The sequence below is a fragment of the Hyperolius riggenbachi genome, chromosome 11 (genome assembly GCF_040937935.1).
Source record: "Hyperolius riggenbachi isolate aHypRig1 chromosome 11, aHypRig1.pri, whole genome shotgun sequence".
Classification (NCBI taxonomy): domain Eukaryota; kingdom Metazoa; phylum Chordata; class Amphibia; order Anura; family Hyperoliidae; genus Hyperolius; species Hyperolius riggenbachi.
The window spans coordinates 74,914,577-74,937,311 of NC_090656.1; the positions used below are offsets into that span (position 1 = coordinate 74,914,577).

Below are 22,735 nucleotides of genomic sequence, written 5' to 3' on the forward strand. Positions count from 1 at the left end.
CTACTAAGTACACACCTAACTAGAATCCCTAACCTACCTAAGCTAGTAGTAGGCTAAGGCTACCTAGGCTAGCAGGCCTAGCCTGTACACAGACTAACACTAGCCTAGCACAGTATACACTATACACTAGCTGAATAAAAACTAAACTAATCAAAATACTAGCTAACTATATAAGACAACAATAAATGTGTTTAGGAGGTGTTTAGGAAGCAAAACGCTAGGTTTAGCAGTGAAAAGCACTTGCTCAGACACAGCACAGCGCTGGATAATCTCAGTACCAGCAGCAGTCACATAAGTGCGTGGCTCCGCACCATGGCCGCCGCCTTATATAGAGGAGGGGAGGGCCAGGCTCCCCTCCTCTGATTGGTTGCTAGGGTTGACAGGTCCTCGGCAGGGCATAAAGTGTGCCCTCCCGGGGCAAGTTGCAGGCGAGAAGGCGACTGAGGTTGACGTGGGAGCAATCAGGTCAAAGGGGGCTGGATGAAGCCTCGGGTATGTATACATTTTTAAAGTGGTCCCATCTCAGGTACACTTTAACACTAGTATCCATAGACCTGAAGAGGCACCATTGAAAGAGCACCAATAAAAATCTAACACAACCACTTGAGCAGTACCACATGTGAGCCCTGGCCTGAGGTCCAGGGAACCCTGGTGCTGTAGAAACCTCTGCATCCCCTTTTCCTATGCAGCTGTCTCCAATCTAACAATCACAATATGAGTTCTCTGTAATCAGCTAGCAGACATAATTCACAGTAACCACATTACACTTGCTATTGCCAAGCGTAATTGAGTTTTCCTATAATACAATTGTGCTTGTCCTGTATTGTATTTGTATTATTTATAATTCATGAGAGCAGCTTCACTTTCACTTCAGTCTCCAGACTTCCTGGCCAGAGGAGCAAACAGCAGGGGTGACTGGCAGCCGCCTCAGCCAATAGCATGAGCCGGTGTCAGCAGGGACAGCCAATCCGGCGGCGAGGCCGCGCCAGGCACTTCCTCGTGCAGCAGACAGAGGGGAGACATGAAGGGGACAGCGGAGTGGCACAGCCTGTACCAGCGCTATCTCTGCCACTATACGGCTGCCAGCAGGGAGGGCAGGCTGGTGCTGTGCGGCCGGGGGGACGGGGCTTCCGGGAGCCTCTATGCTCAGCTCATCACAGACAACTTGGGGAAGAGGAAGCGGGAGGACAAGGCTGACCTCATCACTCTCATGATCAAAGGCTTCGCTATACTGGAGCTCATCTGTGTCAACTTGTTCCTGTATCCCTGGAGGAAAGAGATCAGGACTCTGAAGGTAACTATGGAGGGAGCTTTGCTCTGCTATTACCTGGATCCATGCACAAATGGGTATTTCTATACAAGATGATTTATGTAGCTATACTAATGATGATGTAGCACACCATATCTTTTAAAGTGACCCTGTAGTGAAAAAAGGGAAAAAGGGGGGGCGGGGGGGGTTTTGGGGTTGGGTACTTACCCCGGGAGGGAGAAGCCTCTGGATCCTAAACAGGTTTGGCCCATCCTCAGCAGAGGCGATCCAATGGTGGGACCTCCTAAAAGTCAGCTGGTTGGTGCTTTGCGCATGTGCTCTACTGGCTTTCTGTGTGTTCTTCAGTCCTTCCCAATAGGGTCCATTCTACTGCGTAGGCAAGAGTTGTTTGTGACTGCGCAGTAGAGTGGACCCAATCAGGCTCCTGTATTTCTGACAGAGCCAAAGCAGAAAGATGCTAGTGCACCTGTGCGGGCAGGCAAGTGTTCTTGGTGGTTCGGGGGTCCCAGCGCTGGATCGGGCTGGCTGAGTAGGACATTAGGTTCCAGAGGCTTCCCTCTCCCCAAGTAAGTATTTTTTTTTTAATTTTTAAAACTCGCAGCTTCTCTTTAAAAAACGACTTGCCCACTGCTCCACACCAATTGGTGTGAGCAGTGCGGCAGCCTTAGGACCGCTTCACGCTGATTGCCGTGAACGGCTGTCTATGGGGCTAGTAGGAGATCGTGCGCACCTCCTGCTTGGGGGGCGGAGCTCCGCCCCACCTTCAGAGTTCGGGAGAATGTTAGACGGCGAAACCGATGTCTAATTACTTTGTACAGCGCTGCGATCTGCAGCAGCGCTGTACTGGGGACAGCCGTGTGACACTGAAGCCCTATCACAGCCGATCGCAGTGATTGGCTGACTAGGGGAGGGAGGGATAGAGCAGAAATAAAAAAAAAAAAAAAAAAATAGTACATTTTATTACAACTTTCATTAAATAAATATTTACAAATAAAAAAATAAACACCTGATCAGACCCCACCAACAGGAAGCTCTGTTGGTGGGGAGAAAGGGGGGGAATCACTCATGTTCTGTGTTGTTTGGCCCTGCAGCTGCAGTGGCCATTTTAGCAATAAATGTCCTGGTCACTAGGGGGGGTTAGCACCGCAGTCCTCAAGTGGCCAACTATCTAAATAAGGCTGCCCATTAATAATGCAATTTTACGGATTGGACGGTGTTTATGGTGGCAATTGACTACAAACCATCGTTTTATCAATCTGTTGTGTGGACGGAGGCGTAGCTAAGTTTTCAGTGTCCGGAAGCAAAGTCAGTTTTCATGGCCCTTTGTGAAATTAGATGTATATAGTAGGGATTATTGTAGTTTGGTTAGAGAAATTAAAGTGGGTTCTACTATTGGGAGAGGTGCAAGAAATCACACTCGGTGGTTCTGGGTGGGAGAAATACTGGTGTGTTTTTTTTGGGGGGGGGGGGGGGGTGGTAGAAGTTCTGCTGGGTGTCATTGGTTGGGAAAATTATGGGAGGGAGAAATTATGCCAGGTGTTTTTGGGTGGGAGACATTATGTTGGGTATTTTTTGTGTGGGAGAAATGATGCAGGGTGTTTTTGGGTGGGAGAAATTATGCTGGGTGGGAGAAATTAGTAAGAGAGCCTCCGGTGGGAGATTTAGGCTTGATATGTATTGAGAAATTTATTGTTAGGTGCTTCCGGAAGATATTAGGCTGGGTGGGAGAAATTATATTTGGCTGTTTTCCACGACTCACTACCGTACTTCCTTCTTCAAGCCGGAAGGAGGAAGAGCAGTAGTGAGTCGTGGAACACGGCAAACACTTCACGTGTTAAGGGAATAGAAAGCAGAAGATCCCGCGGACTTATGGGTAAGTTAACCCCCTGTCACCCGAGGTCACAGCTGATTAATCAGCTCTTCATTAACATTTATATGCTGAGTAGCTACAGACTCGTAGCTACTCAGAAGAGCATCACCGATTATGAGTAGCACTTCCTGCCCGTGGGGGATGGAGGTTAAAGTAAACCTGAGACCCTGCCGCGCACTCACCCCCCTCGCCAGGACTGCAGGAACAAAACGCTCTGAGCCATGGGAGTGCGGGGGGGGTAGCGCACACAGCCGGTCTTTGCCTGCCCTGACTGGAGGACCTTTTAGGGCTAATTGCAGAAGATCCAGGAGGAAGAGGAGCACGGCAATGGAGCGATAAGCCTGGAGAGGGCTGAAGGAAACCCCAGTTATTTATAATTTCCCCCACCTCTTCCCAGGTACACTTTAACTTACCCATGCCGCCGCCTTAGCCAATGCGCTTCACTCGCCCTCCATGTCGCTCCCATGCTTTTCCCTCCAACCTTGAAGAAGGAAGCATGAGTGATGTGGAACGCGAATGGAAGAGTGCATCGGCTAAGGTGGCGGCATGGGTAAGTTAAACCCCCTTTTCCATGGGCAGGAAGTGCTGCTCATAATTTCAATTATGAGCAACCCTAAAGCTAGGTGCTTCTGGGTGAGGTAAAAGAGGCTAGATGTTGATAGCTAGGTCGTATATTTGGTGTGGATACTAGTTATTGTTGGCTGGTTGCTTATAAGTTGGTGGATGCTGAAGGGCTGCCTTCTGATGTGTGAGTGGCTGGTTGGTCGATGGTAGGTGGGTGATTGGTTGTTGATAATGGCTATGCTATCTGTGGTGGGTGGCCGGATGCTAAAGGCTGCTTGCCTGGCTGCTGAGTGAATGGATGCCGATAGGTGGATGGCTGGAGGCTTTGACAGGACCTTTCCAAAAAAGGTTCAAAAGGGGGTCCCAGCACTGGAACAGAGAGGTGAACAGGGAAGCTTCTGGATTATCCAGAGGCTTTCTTGTACTGAGGTAAGTACTCATTTAGTGCACTTTTTCCCTACTGGGACACTTTTTAAGGCTGGACTCGCACTGAATGAAAAACTGATCCTCTAAAGATTATATTTTTTCTCGTTTAACTGATCCGTTTCTGTCCGTTTTTGTGTTACTGCGTTCCTCTGCTGCCGCTGTCCACTCAGCTCCCTGCAGGATAGAAACGCCGATATACTGATTTCCAGAACCCCATGTGAAGCATCAGGCTATAATTGGTTTGAAGAAGACCAATGGGAATCCTCCCTAAGCACCAGGGAGGATTTTCATTGGTCCACTACTCAGTGCCCCAATGAGAATCCTCCTTGGGGAGGGATGATTCCCATTGGTTTATTGCAAACCAGTTTTTACTGGCAGTGTGAAAGGTGCCAAACAGGTAACTGAACTAGCATGTGACATGATGCGATAAACGTGGATACATGTAGTACCAAACCTAGTTGGAACTTGCCTGTTTTCACTTTCAATTTTTCCAATGCAAGTAGTAAAAACACTGCTTTGTTCTACTGAAAACTAAAAGTAAATTCTCCCACGTATGTTTACCTGGACCCCTAGCTCGATACCCCCGTGCCTCGCTTTCCACTGTGGGTTCTACTGTAAATAAGTCACCACCATTATAAACATGCATTACTTGTATGAGAAGATATTACAGGTATTTATTTTATAGAGTGTATGCATGTTTTCTTGCAGTCTGGCCACCGTTCTTATGTTTGTATCACAGCTATTGTAAATTGAAATAAAACAAAAACAGGTATTTACCTAAGGAGAGGGAAGGCTCTGTGTCCTATAGAGCCTTCCTGTTCCACTCATGGTCCCCTTGTTCCAGCGATGTCACCCGGTTTCAATCTGCCACCACGGTAGGCTTCGGAAGTCTTCAGGAGCCTGAGTGCTCCCAAAGACGGGTAGCTCTGTACATGTGAGATACTGTGCAGGTGCAATTCTGAAGCCTCCCACGGAGGCACAGAGCAGTATTCGACCGAACGGCTAGAACTAGGGGAACAGGAGAGGAATAGGAAGGTTCTATGGGAACTAGAACCTTTCCTCTCCATAGGGATCTGTGTTTTTTTTTTTTTTTTTTTTTTTTTATGTACGGTTGACATTTATACTAAAGTTATTTCAGCAATAGCTAGTAAAAGTAATACATTTTATTTGGGGAGCAAAAAAAAAAGCAAGTTCAATAACCAGCTAATTTCTAAACTTGAGGCTTAAACTGTGGCCCATTGTGAAACTTTTCCAATTTCCTCATTCTTTATGTTACAAGGCTGCATTCTGTGCTTTCTAATTTCTGTTTCATGCAAAGTGTTTAGTGTACTGGCAGAAATATTTATGTAAACAAATAGTTATGTCATTTCTTGTAATGTTGCGTAAAATCATTGTCATGTGGCTCCCTGCCCCCTTTTTTTTTGCCTCATGTTGCCAAAATACGACTTTATTTTTATTTTGGGAAGTGTGGTTAAGCCTAAAAATATCGTTGTGGAAAGCAGTGATGTCCTCAGTGAAACTTGCAGTTGTGGCTTGTCACGTGACTTCCCATGACCGCATCTACAGAAAATTGTCAGCTACAGTCAGCTGATAGAAGCAACACTTTTAAAAACGCACCTATCTTTTAGGGCTGGTTCAGATGAACGGTTGAGAAAGCATTTTGTTTCCCTTCATTTGAACACTTTCCTATGTATTTCTTGTATTGCCCACTCTTTTTTTGACAAGCATTTTAAGTAGTTTATGTAATCAGTTGCATTTAAAATCTTGTGAGTACAATATCAATTGTGTTGTCCAGACGCTGCAACTGTGAGACCATTATCTTCCGCATCGATTCACAAAATTACGGCAAACGCCGTGACAGTCGCCTGGATGAATGCTCCCATTCATTCCAGTAAAGAAATGACCCTAAGGCCTCTATCACAGTTTAGACTGAAGCTGTCAGCTGCTTCACGCCTGCTGATGTGTCACGGTTGGTTACCTGTCCAGAAGAGGTGGCCATGTCCATGTACTGATGCTGGCCGGCATCCTGGCGGGCCTCTATGCGTGGGGGTCTGGCAGTACTTGCACAGGTATGTTGCGTAGCGTAAACTATAGCGCTGTAAGGAGTTGTGCACACTCACGCATGAGCTCACTGGTCATCCCTGTCTCTACTTCAGGGGTTCCAGTTGGTAAGTTGCAAGGGTTGCTGCCCTCAGCTCAGCAGTCTCCTCTACCCCAGATACGTAACCATCACAGCTGGGTGGTTGGTAGCGCTCAGCACAGCCAGGGCAGAGGCAGCCACCGTATTGAGTCACATCTGAGCAAAACTGCAGCCACACTCAGATATGACATGATACCATTTTTTACTACCAAGGACTGCATTATGTGTCAAAAACTAAAAAACAGTGGAGTGGAGTGGCACTCACAAAAAGTGGGGGCTGGTGTGCCCAAGCCCAAAAGACCCTCGTACTCCAGGGTCCACGATCCAGAAAAAAGATGAAGGCTGGCACCACCTATAAGTATTTATGCTCTTTTTATTGCATTTTCTTGCTCATGCCCATGCCCAGGGCTACAGGGCTTGAGAACGGGCGCGAGCAAGAAACAGCAGTCTATCGCCATTAGCCCAGCAAAGCTTTGACATCTTGCTAATGTAATAAAACGAGCATAAATACTTATTGGTGGTGCCAGCCTTCGTCTTTTTTTCCTATGTGTCAAAAACTGACGTGTGAGGTTACGAACGCTGCCATTCGACTGCATTTAATTGCAGCCCCCAGTTTCTAGCTCTGACTGGAGCCAGTGGAGCAGAAGACAAAGGAGCAGCGTATGCTCTGTCCAATTACTGTTCAAGGCAAAACCTTTTGGCGATGTCTACCTAAAAATAGATAATAAAAAAAAAAAAAGTTCTAGCTCTTCGGTTTTATGTATTTTGAATGGGGTAAGGTTATGATGTTTGTTCAGACACGTGCATGTGCAGAAGCACCAAAACCCCCACCCCTCGTTGGGTTGGGGATCCTTACAGGCGTCCAGCGGGATTCCGGGGAAGACTGGAACTGTGGCGAGGGACTGAAATAAGTTCTAGGGGCTGGAAGATGCCCCAGGTAAGTAAAGATGGATTTAGTTCAGGTCCACTTTTTACCAGTACAAGACAATGGTGGATTACAGCTAATGCAATGACCCATGAACTATAGATCTTTAGTACATAGGGGTGGAAGATATGTACACACATTACACAGCATGGACAGAAAGAAGGGGAAAGGGAGCCCTGGCCAATCGACCTTACAGTCTGAGGGTTTAAGGCAGTGGTCCTCAAATTAAGGCCTGCGGGCCGAATGCGGCCCCCTTAGGCTTTTTTACTGGCCCCCCATGCACAAAATGTATTACTTATAGATGGCGTCTGCTGCATCTTTAAATATTGGTGGCCTGCATATAGAAATAGCAGTTTTGGCACCACCAATCCACATGAAAGCCAGAAAGCAGTCATTTGCTGGCTTCTGGGTTGTGCTGCAGGCTTTTGCAGGCCATTGGGTGATATGGCTCACATTTGACTTGCTATGTTAGGGTCACAATATCTGCACTGTTTTGGTGGCATAATACCTGCACATGCTACATTGGAGGGCATAATACCTGCACATGCTACGTTGGAGGGCATACTACTTGTACATGCTGTGGTGGAGGGCATACTATCTGTACATGCTACGTTGCAGGGAATACTACTTGCACATGCTGTGGTGGAGTGCATGCTACCTGCACATACTGTGTTGATGGCATAATATCTGTATTTGTTGAGTTGGGGGCATAACATCTGCTCTGGTTAAATGGGAGACATGAGGGCTGCCCATGTTAATAGGCGCTGTCTACAATACCTAGGCTCAATGTTATGTTTTTCTACATCATTTCATGTATTCTCTGGCCCTCCAGCAGTCTAAAGTATGTTGACCTGCCCCTTGACCAAACAAGTATGGGGACCCCTGGTTTAAGGGATAAGACAATAGGGGAAAGGAAGCTGTGTGGTAAAAATGGTGGTCAGTGGCCAAAGTGTCCCAGGTAAGAGAGTATGCTTGCCTGAAGAAGTTAGTTTTCAGATTGCACCTAAAAAGGGTAAGTGTGGGTGAGTGGCGGACGTGTTGAGGGAGGGAGATCCAAAGAAGGGGAGAGGATCGAGAGAAGTCTTTAAGTGGGAGTGAGAAAGTAACCAGAGAGGAAGACAGTAGAATATTGTTAGTAGAGCAAAGATTGCGTGTAGGATGGTGTCTGGATATAAGCTTATTCAAATAAGGAGTAGCTAGACTGTAAAGAGCTTTGTAGGTGAGAGTCAGCATTTTGAATTGTATCCTTTGTGGTGACTGACAGAGGGCTGGAGAATTGGGAGCAGAGGTGGATGAGTTGTGCAGCAGAGTTCAGCTCATGATAGACTGTGAGGGTGGGGGGCAAACGGTCAGCAGGGAGGCCACAGAGCAGGGTTGCAATAGTCTGGTTGTGAAATATTCAGGGCATGCACCAGCAGTTTGTTAGTGTCCTGTGTGAGAAAAGGTCAAATGCGGAAGATTTTTTTTTTTTTTGGTGGAGACGACAGGAGGAGGACAGTTTGTCAATGTGTGGTTTGAATGAGAGACTCGCGTCCAATATTACACCTAGGCAGCGAGCCTGGGTGATGGGTATTATTGAAGTGCCAATTGACAGAGATTGTGATGTTGGTCAGGGGTGTTGAATTGTGGGGTGGAAAGATTACCCTTTCACTCTTGTCCATGTTGAGTTTTAGAAAAAAGGAGAGCAATGAGGAGATTGCATTGAGACAGTCAGGAACACAAGCTGTTAGAATAGCCAAGTCAGGAGCTGAAAGGTAGATTTGGGTGTTGTCAGCATATAGGTGGTACTTGACACCAAAGGAACTGATGAGCTGACCAGGGCCATTGGTGTAGACAGAGGAATGAGGTCCAAGGAATGAGCCTTGGGGAACTCCTAACAGTAAGCGGATGTGGAGAAGAGGTGGTGCCGTAGTGAGCAACTCTAGGAAAGCCAGGAGAGGGCAAGGCCCTGCATGAATATGGATGAAAGGATTTGGAAAAGTAGAGGATGGTTGACTGTGGAGAAATCTAGGAAGATAAGAAGAGAGTAAAGACCTTTGGCCCATACTCACGGGCTACATTTGTGGCCTGTCGCCAGCACACGTGAGCGTGTGCGCGACAGGCCGGCGACAGCTCATCGGCAGGTCCCTCCGCGTACCCACGCGGAAGAGGGATCAGCTGTGCGACGGAAGCTGTCGCTGACGTTCCTCCCCCCCCCCCCCCGCCGCCGGAAGCTCCGTGTTCTGGCGAGAGGTTGCTGTCTCTAGTCCGCATACTCACGCGGACTAGCGACAGTTGCGGCAAAGTTGCAGCGACAACTGTCGCCAGGCGATTGACCACGCCAATCGCCCGGCGACTGCAGCGACAAGCAACGGTTTGGGTGCGCGCCCGTGTTGCGCCTCATACTCACGGGCTACAATTGTAGCCCGTGAGTATGGACCATCAGATTTAGCAGTTGTCAGGCCATTAATTACTTTGAATAAGGCAATTTCAGTTGAGTGGCTGGGGCAGAATCCAGATCAGAGGTCATCAAACAGAATTAGCGGTGAGGTGATGGACTGAGTCAGAGTAAACATGGTGCTGAAGTAGTTTGGAAGAGAAGGGGATGAGAGAGAGAGAGAGAGAGAGAACGATAGTTGGGCAGGGAAGAGGGGTCAAGAGAAGGGTTTTTTTTGAGTATAAGGCCTCGTTCACATTGTGTTCCGCTCGTGCTCTCGACCGCGCTGCACATTTATTTTTTTGCCAAATCGATCTGCATGTTAGGCCAGAAACCCACTAGGTGCGATTTCTAATCGCTGATGAGTTAAAAAAGCTCTTGCTAATGCAATCCTATTGGGGATTTTTATAAAATCGCATTGCTCAAGTGGGATCACACCCATAGCATTATATTAGCAAGCGTTTTCAAATTGCAAAGTGCCTTGAAAATCATTCCTAGTGGGTTTCTGGCCTTATAAGTGTTTTTGTAAGCGCTTTAGCAGAGCAATTATTGAAATTACTTCCTGACTTAAGTTACAGACTAACCAGCAAGCTCATGGTGACCCAGAACTCATTGGAGTGTGTAAGGGACTACAATGGTCCTAAAAGCCCCCTTACTAAGATGTTAAGAAAAACAAAAATTTGCTTTCCTAAAACAGAAAGAATTTGCGATAATTCAGGTTGGAGTGAGCTCGAGATGTCTCCCAGAGCACCACTGCTGAATATATGCAAATTATTAATTTGCATATATTCAGCAGTGGTGCTCTGGGAGACATCTCGAGCTCACTCCAACCTGAATTATCGCAAATTCTTTCTGTTTTAGGAAAGCAAATTTTTGTTTTTCTTAACATCTTAGTAAGGGGGCTTTTAGGACCATTGTAGTCCCTTACACACTCCAATGAGTTCTGGGTCACCATGAGCTTGCTGGTTAGTCTGTACCTCTCGGTTTACAAGCCCTACTCCATAGAGCCAAATTAATCCATGCCATGCACTGATGAGGATCAAACAATCCGAAACAGTCTGTATGCATGTTGGATTATTATGGCTCTGTACAATTTAACAAGCTGACACATCATTGCATTCCAGCGGTTCTGGAGGTGTGTTTAGCTTCTAAGGGTACAATGGTTAATTTGCATATATTCAGCAGTGGTGCTCTGGGAGATATCTCGAGCTCACTCCAACCTGAATTACCGCAAATTCTTTCGGTTTTAGGAAAGCAAATTTTTGTTTGACTTAAGTTAGGAAGTGATTACTTTACCCCCGGGAATGAATACAATGTATTTATTCATTAAAGCGCTGGGGAAACCGCTATACAAAGCGCTTTTTCAAGTGTTTTGCAAATCGCCCTAAACTTGGTACATGCAGTGCTTTTGTCAGCGGAAAGCAAACGGAACGCCCCAATGAGAACTATCTCATTGTAAAGCATAGTGTAAGCGCTTTTAGGACGATTTTTTTTTTTTTTTTTTTTTGTACAAATCTCCTGCACTTAAAAAAATCTACAGCATGCCTCTGTGAACGATCTCTAAGTGTGATGAGGGCTTGCTTGAGTGTGGGTGGTAAGATGTCTTTGGAGATAGGACGGTTAACGATTTGAGGGTAAGGCAGGTGAGGTAGTAGAGGATAGGTGAGTAATAAGGTGAGAGGCAATGGGCTTCAGAGGGCATGTAGTGAGATGAGATTGTGATAAGAGGAAAGAGTAAAGGTGGCCATACACTGGTCGATGTGCCATTAGATCGACCAGCTGACAGATCCCTATCTGATCGAATCTGATCAGATAGGGATCGTATGGCTGCCTTTACTGCAAACAGATTGTGAATCGATTTCAGCCTGAAACCGATCACAATCTGTTCAGCTGCTCCTGCCGCCTGTCCCCCCCCCCCCCCCCCCCCCGTATACATTACCTGAGGCTGGCTCCCGGGCGTCTTCTCCGCACTGCACCGCACCGCTGTTCTTGCTCCATCCCGGCGCTTCCTGTGTTACTCCGTGACCAGGAAGTTCAAATAGAGCGCCCTCTATTTCAACTTCCTGGTCACCGGAGTGACACAGGAAGTATAAGCGTACACTGGGACATGCGGAAATGCGGTGCAGCGAGGAGAAGAGGACCCCGGAGCCAGCTTCAGGTAATGTATACATGCTCGGATCGGGCCCGAATCGTACGCCGCAAGCGACGCGCTCCTACCGCCGGGCGATCGAGGGTAATTTCCCGCACGGCGCGATCGACGGTCCGATCCGATTTCGGGAGGGAATCGGATCGGCGGGTGCGTTTAGCGCAAGCGATTGGCAGCAGATCCGATCCCAGGATCGGATCTGCTGTCGAAACGGCCGTGAATCGAGCCAGTGTATGGCCTGCTTAAAGGTAGCCATACACTGGTCGATTTGCCATCAGATTCGACCAACAGATAGATCCCTCTCTGATCGAATCTGATCAGAGAGGGATTGGACGGCTAACTTTACTGCAAACAGATTGTGAACCGATTTCAGCCTGAAACCGTTCACAATCTGTTGTTGTGGTGGTGGTGCTGCTGCCGCCGCTCCCGCTCGCATGCCCCCATACATTACCTGCTCCGTCGGCATGATTGCCCCCGGTCACGGCTGCTCCGTCTCCGCTCTGGTCTCCAGGTCCGGCATACTTTACTTCTTCCTGCCCGGCAGAAAGTTTAAACAGTAGAGCGCCCTCTACTGTTTAAACTTCCTGCCGGGCAGGAGGAACTGAAGCATGCCGGAGACCAGAGCAGAGACGGAGCAGCGGTGACCAGGGGCAGTCGCGCCGGTGGAGCAGGTAATGTATTGCCGCTCTATTGCGTTGGTCGTCGGGCACTCGAACGCCGCTAGCGACGCGCTCCCTACCCGCGGGTGATCGACGGTAATTTTCCGCACGGAGCGATCGACGGGATCGGACGAAATGGATCGAAATTCGGCGTGTAGCGCGAACGATTGGCAGCAGATTCGATCCCAGTAATCGAATGTGCTGTCGAAACGGCGGCAAATCGGGCCAGTGTATGGCCAGCTTTAGGGCCCGTTCTCACTTGAGCGGGAATCGCGCGATTCCTGCTCAAGGCTAACCGCTAGCTGTTTTTTAAAAACTGCTACAACATGTAACACTATGGCAGTGTTCTCACTGCCGCGTTTGCGGTTAGCGTTAACCGCAAACATGTTACATGCAGCGGTTTGTCGGCGATTAGCGATCGTGATTAGCATGCATAGCACCGCTAATCGTGATAGCTCCAAAACCGCCACAGTGTGCAGTGATATTTCTGCGTTAATCGTGGAAAAATCACTCCCGCAAAACGCCAGCGGTAATCGCCGGCGTTTTGTGGTTTTCGATGTGAATGGATCCTCATGAAGGCTACTAACAATGCCATATGGTCACTTTTTTGCAAATAATTTCATTCATAGAAATCTAGTAATATAAAGAAATATTTTTTATGGTTTTTGTTTTAACAGCGAAAAGAATGAAAAAGTCCACAAGCAATGATACCATAATGTATTTGTCTAATAAAAATTTTGAAATGTAAAGAAATCTGTTAACTTTCTTTTTATTACAGTGATAACAGAAAAAAAAGTGACGAAGGGCACAAGCAATGTCATTTTGTTACCAATTACAACCTGTCAAAACAATTGGAAAAGCAGTAGTAATGTATACAAATAAGCTACAGGCTAATTTTTTTTCCCCTAACTGCAATGACGCAGTGACAGTGGACTTTGAAAAACTCTGTAATGTTTCTCCCTGTTTGGTTTGATATGTATAAATGCAATAGAATAAGCAAAAAAGTCTGTTCCTGCCTGTTCTTGCATGGGATAAGGGCAATAAAATAAGGTCTGGAGCACACAGCATTACATAGTTACATAGTTATTTTGGTTGAAAAAAGACATACGTCCATCGAGTTCAACCAGTATAAAGTTACAAACTGACAGTGGACATTGAAAAGAATCTGCTGCAGCACCCTCCCTACAGTAGAGAAAGGCATGTTCACATGACACATTGTGGTGCATAGCCAAAAAAAACAGGATCGCAATGGATGGGAAAAGTCACATTGCGCATTTTGCGTGCAGTACAACTAGGGTTGCAACGGTATGAAATTCCACGGTATGATAACAGTCAAAAACAATACCACGGTATTACAGTATATGGTATTATACAATTATTTGGAGCCAGAGATGGGCGTAGCCAGGATAGGTGCCTGCAGTATAGAGAGCTGGGGGGAGGGGGGATGCAGCAGCAGGATGTACAAATACCCACTTGGCAGTGGGTCCCGCATGCGTGTACTGGCTTCATACTTCTTCCTGCTCCGCGCCCAAGCCCCCCTCCTCCCCCCACGCCCCCCGAAAACCGGTAAAACGTGATTGTGCATGGTATGATTACCATGTAACAAGCAAACCCCGGTATACCGTCATACTGCGGCAACCATAAGTGTAGCGCCTACAGTGAAGCATGTGGTACATATAATATATGCCCCACTGCAACGGTTAACATGCACATTATGTGATACTGCATCGCATGCATTGCGTTGCTCCACCGGATTTTGTTGCAATGCAACGCATCAGTGTGAACGTACTATGACATATTTTCATTGCGTTAGCAAGGTGATTACATTGTGTGATGCAATGTACCGCAACATGTCACTGAATGTAGCCTAAGTCCCGAAGCACAGAGCAGTGAGAAACCGGGACCTTGAAACAAAAATCCCCTTATAGCAATGGCATAAAGACAGCTGATGCTGGGAACCATCAGGGCTCGTTTCCACGATCGCGAATCCGCATGCGTCCAACGCATGCGGATTCGCACACGTAATGCAAGTGAATGGACCTGTTTCCACTGTAGCGTTTGCGTGGTGCGTTTTTATGAGCGGTGAAAAAACGCACAAAAGAGCCAACGAATTCGCCTGCTAGTGGAATGCATGCGAATCGCCGCTAATGTATTTAATAGGGAAATCGCATGCGTTTTTTACGCGTTATTTTACGTGATTACGCATGCGATTCCGCATAGGAACCAATGTAAATTAACACAGGCAGTGACATGGTTAAAAACGCACATAGCCTAACCTATGCGAAATCGCATGCGTAATCGCGTAAAATAACGCGTAAAAAAACGCACCTGCATGCGATTTCTTCTGCGGTGGAATCCAGGTGATTCCGCACCGCTACAGTGGAAACGAGCCCTCAAAAATATAACACAATATTAACACAAGGCAATGATAATCTATGTACTTGTCTTTACTCTTGCAATGTCTTGCATTCAAGACAGTACATTATTATCGAGTTTAGTTAGGATAACAAACAAATGTAGCTCTTATACCCTTTCTGAATTCTGCAATAGTAGCGTGGCCTGATGATTTATGCACAGTGCTGGTGTTGGGTGGAGGTCCAAATCCACTTTTATAGCTCAATAAATACTGCACATCCTTTTTATTTCCGTAAGGCTGGGTTTCCACTGGTGCTGTGCGTCCTTCGGTGGACGCCGACAATTGTGCAGCGCAATTACACATCTGAATGCCTGCAACCATGCCATGCACAATTATTATTATTATTATTTATTGTATTTATAAAGCGACAACATATTACGCATCGCTGGACAATAAATAGGGATTTGAGGGACAATAAATATGGAGTTTGAATACGTTGCCCAGAATTCTGAAGCCGTGCTTCAGGGTTTTTTTTGTTACGGACACAAATTTGGAAACAGCCTATTCATTTTAATGGACTGCGATTCTGGATGTGTGCGTGAAATCTGACACAAAAACCCCTAGTGGAAATGGGGCCTGAACGTAATTGGGAATAAAAGGGCTGCGTTTAGAATAAAATTAACCCTTAGACTGCCAGCTATTTTGTAATTAAAACTTCACGCCAGTGCCAGCTATGCTTGCATTGTGTTTATTTAATGTCTTGCTCAAATCATCATGTGCCAAAGTCCAAATTAGTCAGCAGGATTGTTAAGGTGCAAATACATTTTAAATGATTGAGAATGCTGCTAATTATGATACAGAATCATGCAAATATGAAAATCTATTGTAATATGGACCAATCAAATCTTGCAGTTAAAGCATTTCACTGGTCCAAGTCCATAATCAAGCTGCATAGATTTGCAGTAACATTTGCATATTTCTGCATCAACAATTATTTTCATATTTCAAGTGAAGTAGGTCAGCACTGCGCCACAACTTTGTACTGAACACCTTTTAGACGTCCGTGGCAAAGGGAATATGAGGACACAAAAACTGCTATAGACGTCTGCTGCAGGTGGAAGTAATTTTGTATTAAAACGCATGTCCGTGGCATATGGTTGTAAAATCACAGAACACCTAAGGTTCAAATGATTTTAGTTTCTATGTAATGTGTTGAATTCCATTGAATTCTGTCTCAATAGAAAAAAAAAAGACAAACCCCATTTTTTTAAAGGACCACTTGTGAAAAATTATAAAATTTAAAATACATGAAAACAAATACATTTCTCCCAGAGTAAAATGTGCTATGAATTAATTTTACTCCTATGCTGCTGTAATTTACAGTAGGTAGTAGATATCTGACAGGTTTTGGACTAGCTCATCTACTCAAGCACTTAGTGAAAGGTACCGGTAGTTGCTCAGTCCAGCTGCCAGAATAGTGTGCAAACGGGTATGGAGGGCAATTTGCATCTTTGTATAAATTCTTTCCAAGTAGTGCTTTTGTAAAGATTAAATACTGTGAATCCCCCATGAGGAGATGGACTAGTCAAATACCTGTCAGTTCTATCTGATTTTTTTCTAACTTGTGATAGTGGTCCTCTAATTTGCTTTGCTGTAAATCCATTTATTAAAAGTACAGGACCTTATTAAATAAATACCAAATGTTGAAATGCCCGGAATAAAATGTTTTTCTTCTTTTGGACAGAAATTTACAGGAAATTATGTGTATTTTGTTGAACCCGTCATTCCAGAGAAGATTGTAAATCAGATTCTTCAGAGAGTGGGTTACTCTATCGTGAGAGAGACAGAGTATATCATTGGAGAGACAATTAACGTAGAAGAGGCCAAACACTCTGCCTTCGAACTATACCTGGCTAGATGTCATTGTGAAGAGCTCATGTGCCTCATCCATGATAATAAAACTGAATGTGGAAATGTTTTGTTCAATGAACCCAATTTACAAGTTAAAAATGAACCAGAAAATGGTGAAAAGTGTGCCAAAATGGGTTACCAAACTGGTGATGTGAATAGCTTGGCCAGTAAAATAACACAAGATGCCACTAGTAGAGATGCCGAGAAACCTTCTGCCAGTTGGCCTGGTCTGGCTGCAGCTCAGAATCTCATCCACGATTCAGCCACGGACTCCAGCTACTGTTTCAGCAGACACCTGGACAGCGAGGAGTTTCTGAACAAATACAGTGATCTCAATCTGGCCCAACAGCCTATCTTGCCTCTGCAAAACAGACCAATAAGCTCAAACCCGCAAGAGCTCCGAGAAGATAGGCTGCAAGGGGCCACTGAACCAAAGCTTGTTAAACTCAATGTCCCGGAATCTGAACTGGACTTGTATGAGGCTGGAGAAACCGAGTGCGATGCAGAGACCTCCGAAAATACTCAGATGAAGATGTTTTCCACAGATCTGACCAAATCCGGTGCCAAAAAACGGCCTGGCCTCGATGAATATTTAGCCGAGCTTAACCTTCCAAATAGACCAGGGCAAATGGAGAGGTTGGTGATTAAGCTTAAGATGGGGAAAACAGATCATGAGTCATTGGCATACCCTGTTGAAGAAACCTCGCCACCAGATCCAAAAGTTTTCCCCAACACTGGAGTTTTATGCCACAGAGATCCAAAGTGGACATATCCCAGAAACAAAGAGATAGTTGAAAGCCCATGTTCAGCATCATTTTCTTCCACATTCTCTATGCTCAATGAAATCCCCAGCAAGGGAAAAGAACAGTGTGGAGGTATCGAGAACCAACACAGAGTTCGAGAACCTCCGAACTCCACATACATTCCACCAGGAGGGGCAGAGAGGCAGTGCCTGAGGATTACTGATACCCAAGCAGAAGAACCTCATTGCAAAGCTGTTTCTCCGCCTGCAGACATGGTTGTGGTCCAGGAGACTATGTTTAAAGTTAATGAAGATACCAATGAAGACTTTGTGTTGATCACCAAGAATCAGCAGCCTTAAAATAGTTATGTCTCCATGCACAGAGAATGTATTGCCATAAACATTTGTTGTATATGAAAATATATATATATATATTTTTGTTTAATAACAATTCCAGAATATTAGGAAAAACAACCCTCACTCACCATACAGCTGTCAGACAGTGGCCCTTATGCAATTCCCTTTGGCCCATATGCAATTAACTGAGTTTCTCTGAGTTTTCTCCTAGGCGATATTTTCACACCTTATCAATAAAATGCCCTTTAAAAGGACCTCTCATTGGCTTGCCTTTAAGCCAGACGCCTCCCACCAAAGTTGTGCTATGACCCCTCTGGAGGAGCCTCTTGCAATGGCCATGCATGTCACTTCCTCTTCCTGCTTCATTCAGTGACGCACTTCTCTAACAGAGAAGACAGGGGTGACCTGGAAGTTATTACATAGCCAAGATGGCAGACGCGATTTTAAAATTGAAATCGAACGAAAACTATTTGCAATTCAGGGTTTAAATGAAAAAAGAGCACAAGCTACAGAAAGGTATGAATCTTTAAGTACTGTGCAGTACTGGTCGGAGTTTTAAAGAGAACCCAAAAGAGAACGCTAATTGCACACAGAGGCTGGGTCTGCTTATACTGCCCAGCCTCTGTTGCTATACTGATCAGGCCCCCCTGAGCTCTGCTTACCCCCCCCCCCCCCCATAAATCCTACGCCAAGCTGTCGCCACGCAGCGTGTTGCAGCCGGATGTTTACCTTCCATCTGTCACTCTCGCCACTCCCCCGCCTCCTCCATAGCTCCGGTCCCCGCCAGCGTCCCTTCCCTCCAATCAGCAGGGAGGGAAGGGATGCGGGCGGGGACCGGCGAGAGGGACAGAAGGTAAACAGCCGGCTGCGTGTCGACAGCTCGGCGTATGATTTATAGGGGGCACAGCAGAGGCTGGGCAGTATATGCAGACCCAGCCTCTGTGTGCTAATTCACGTTCTTAGAACCCACCTTGGGTTATCTTTAAAGGCATGCCCATGAGAGGTGCTCAGTCCCTTTAAAATCCCCAACAAGCAAAAAAAAAAAGACAAAATAATTTGGCTAGTACTTTTTCTGCTACTTTTTGGTACTTTCTTCAGCTGAAAAATCCTATAAAGTTTTTTTTTTTTTTTTTTTTTTCCCGAATTCTTTTATTTAGAGAAAACTGACGGTATTGAAAACTGGTTATACAGTATATGACAAAAAGGCTTAATGTCCATACATTGGAGGTATCAAAATCAAATCAGTTAGCTTTAACACTCCCATAGAGGGCATAATAGAAAAGGCATCAGCATGTATGAGGTATTCCAATGTATAAAGTCTATAAAGTTATTTTAAAGAGAAGATGAAAAATGATCTCCTAGGACAGTGATCTGCAAACTTGGCTCTCCAGTTGTTAAGGAACTACAAGTCCCACAATGCATTGCAGGAGTCTGACCGCCACAGTCATGATTCATAAAGGCAAATGCATTGTGGGACTTGTAGTTCCTTAAAGGTGCACTACAGCGAAAAACTGTAAAACTTAAAATATGTGCAAACATATACAAATAAGAAGTACATTTTTTCCAAAGTAAAATGAGCCATAAATTACTTTTCTCCTATGTTGCTGTCACAGTAGGTAGTAGAAATCTGACAGAAGTGACAGGTTTTGGACTAGTCCATCTCTTTATAGGGGATTCTCATGGCTATATTTATTTTCAAAAGCACTTAGTGAATGGCAGTTGCTCTCTCCCACTGCCAAAAAAACCTGTATAGGGAGCAGGGACGCTGGCCGGCATCATTGTTTAAATTTTTTTTAGGGAATATTTTTATAAAGAATTAAAGCCTTGCCGAGAATCCTCTATGAAGAGATGGACTAGTCCAAAACCTGTCACTTCTGTCAGATTTCTACTGCCTACTGTAAGTGACAGCAACATAGGAGAAAAGTAATTCATGGGTCATTTTACTCTGGAAAAAATGTACTTCTTTGTATATGTTTTCACAAATTTTAAATTTTACAGTTTTTCACTGTAGTGCCCCTTTAACAGCTGGAGAGTCAAGTTTGCAGATCACTGTCCTAGGAGAAAGTTAATTGCATAAGGACCAGGGGCTGTTTAAAATGGCATTTTATGGCTCCAGATCTTTGCGGTCATGTGAGCATCATGAGCTGTTTTGGGTTTTTCTCAACCCAAACTTCTAGGCAAAATCCTGTGCCATTTGGGAGCTTGGCAGTCACAGATCCTCCCCTCCATATAGGGTGGTATCGCAAGGGAGTGAGCATGGCAGGCTAGGTGATGCACTATCCTTCAAGGCACTGTTGATTATTGAATTACCCACTCTCGGCATGGTATCTAGCCTATAATGGGTATGGGGTATCCTAACTGTGGTCATGACTGCAAAGATATAAGGTCAAGAAAAGGTATGTATGCTTTTTTTTTTTGTATAAAGCTATTGTTAAGAGCAAGTTCAGTGGTGGGTGCAGAGTTGGTAATTTTTATTATTTAGTTGCAGAGTGTGGCTTTAAAATACACTTTACGTGAAAGGAATATGGATACTGCCATATCGGTTTCCTTTTGAATAATGCAAATTGCCTGGCTGTCCTGCTGATCCTCTGCCTTGAATACTTTTAGCCATAGACCCTGAACAAGCATGCAGATAAGGCGTTCCTGACTTAAGTCTGACTAGATTAGCCGCATGCTTGTTTCAGGTTTTTGATTCAGACACTACTGCAGCCAAATAGATCAGCAGAGCATCAGCCAACTGGTATTGTTTAAAAGGAAATAAATATGGCAGCCTCTACTCACTTCGTGTCCTTTAAATTCACTTATTGGCTTTTTACCAGTTGATTACTGAGATTATGGGCATGTTTGAATGTCTTGTATAGAATAGATTGTTGTGTAGTTGAAGGATAAATCCCCCCCCTTTTTTTTCTTTAATTTATGCAAATGTTTTTTGTAAATGAAAACTTTCTTCTTCTGTTCTTGATGATGTGAAACAATGTTGTGAACCATCCAATCAATGCAAGATTAGAATTGAAGTGGACCCAAATTAAAAATTACAAGATTTCAGAAATAAAATCTATTTTCTAACTTATAATAATAAATAGCAGCCTTTTTTCAGCTGCATGATGACAAATATAAAATATTTTACATTTATGGGAGGAACCCCTCCCTTCCTTTCATACTGCCGGGACAGAATCCGGCAGACTGGTGGAGGAGATAAAAAAACAAAACACAGGCTGCTACTGATGATGTCACAGGGGTGGTGATCTTAGCTTGTGTGAGATTTCACATAGAGGATGCCCCTGTGAGGGAGGGGTAGCTGATGACAAACACACCCATGATCTAAAACCTCCTACTAAGCTCAGAAGTAATGGCTGCCACCTGTATAACCCTAGTTATGGAAAGAGGAGGGTGAAAAGCATGCACTGAAATGCTCATATGCTTGAAGGAGTGTTTATCTTTGTATGTGTCAGAGTGGTGCAACTAAATATTTTGAATTAAAAAAAAAAAGTTTGGTTTGGGTCCGCTTCAAGGCTATTTAAATAATCAGGGAATGCATTTGATTGGCCTGATTCCAAGCTTCATGCAAGTCCAACAAATTAGCATCTTATTGACTTTGTCTAGTTGACAGTGACTTGCAAATAGCTGGAAAGGTTACTGCTAGAAATGCTTTATTCCTGCAGGGCCTCTGATGGTTTTGCTCACTGCTCTTCCAATTGGTGTGCTGGAGTAATGCTTATACAGTGCTGCCCATAATTATTCATACCCCTGGCAAATTTTGACTGTTACTTGTATTCAACCAGCAAGTAATTTTTGGACGGGAAATGACATAGGTGTCTCCTAAAAGATAGTAAGACTGTACGAGAGGCATTATTGTAGGGGGGAAAAAAACATTTCTCAGCTTTTATTTACATTTGAGCAAAAAGTGTCTAGTCCAAATTTATTCATACCCTTCTCAATCAATAGAAAATCCTCTATTTCCTCTTCTACATAGTTATTATCTTTAGGAAAAAACCCATGTCATTTTCTGTCAAAAATTACTTGCTGGTTGAGTAACTTTAAAGAGAATCTGTACTGTGGAAATCTTACATTTAAAAAAAAAAAAAAAAAAGTACCAGCCTGTTTGTTGTCTTCTCCTAGCCCCCTCTGACATGTTTGCCACTCCCTGCTGCTTTCCAGGTGACAAAATCATTGTTTTTGTAAACAATGAATATGGTTGAAAAACAGGAAATACATCATCAGAGCGGGTGCCCATTTGCAGTGGTTCCTCTCAAACGTGGCTCGACTGTTGGACTGTTTCTCTCACGTGTTGCCTTAGCTGCTTGTCTGGGCTTTGAACTGATCTTCCTGCACTCACAGCTGTTCACAAGGTCACAGACACGCTGGCTGTGAGCAGAGACCTTGCATGTGACTCATACACACAGCGCGCACATATACACACACCCTGCAGGGGGTGTGGAGAGGGTGTGCATAACTTCTCCCTATCACAGCAGAGGCAGTGCATTCCTCCCTGGCTGGACAAGGCTTGAAAAAGAAAAGATGCAATATATTACAGAGACAATGCAACTAGAAAAGGCTGCAGTAATCCAGACCACATTAGAACAGGTATAGGAACTTATAGGATAGAAGAAAAGCGGCTGAAAATTTTGTTACAGAGTCTCTAAGTCAAAATTTGCCAGGGTATGAATAATTATGGACAGCACTGTGTAGTACCATTTTATGACTGAGCTCAGTGGATTAAACAGAACCAGAGGTGAAAGACAGAGGCTGACATCTCTTTCCTTTTTAAACCAGGGGTCTCAAACTCAATTTACCTGGGGGGCCGCAGGAGGCAAAGTCAGGATGAGGCTGGGCCGCATAAGGAATTTCACTGCCCGCCCCTCTCACTCTTCCTTCACAGAGAGGGGTGGGGAGAGGCGGCGATCTGTGTGGCGATTGACGTCAGGAGGGGCAGAGCTGAAGCTGAAAGCTCTG

At 44.9% G+C, this 22,735-nt stretch overlaps 1 protein-coding gene across 1 annotated transcript; it reads left to right on the plus strand.

Moving 5' to 3' along the window:
- The first annotated feature begins 1,009 nt into the window (after nucleotides 1-1,009).
- On the plus strand, nucleotides 1,010-19,216 carry LOC137539147 (uncharacterized). Its single transcript, XM_068261648.1, has 2 exons — nucleotides 1,010-1,294; nucleotides 16,517-19,216. The coding sequence occupies exons 1-2, from the start codon at nucleotides 1,022-1,024 to the stop codon at nucleotides 17,783-17,785; spliced, it is 1,542 nt and encodes a 513-aa protein (XP_068117749.1). The 5' UTR covers nucleotides 1,010-1,021; the 3' UTR covers nucleotides 17,786-19,216.
- The last annotated feature ends 3,519 nt before the right edge of the window (nucleotides 19,217-22,735 follow it).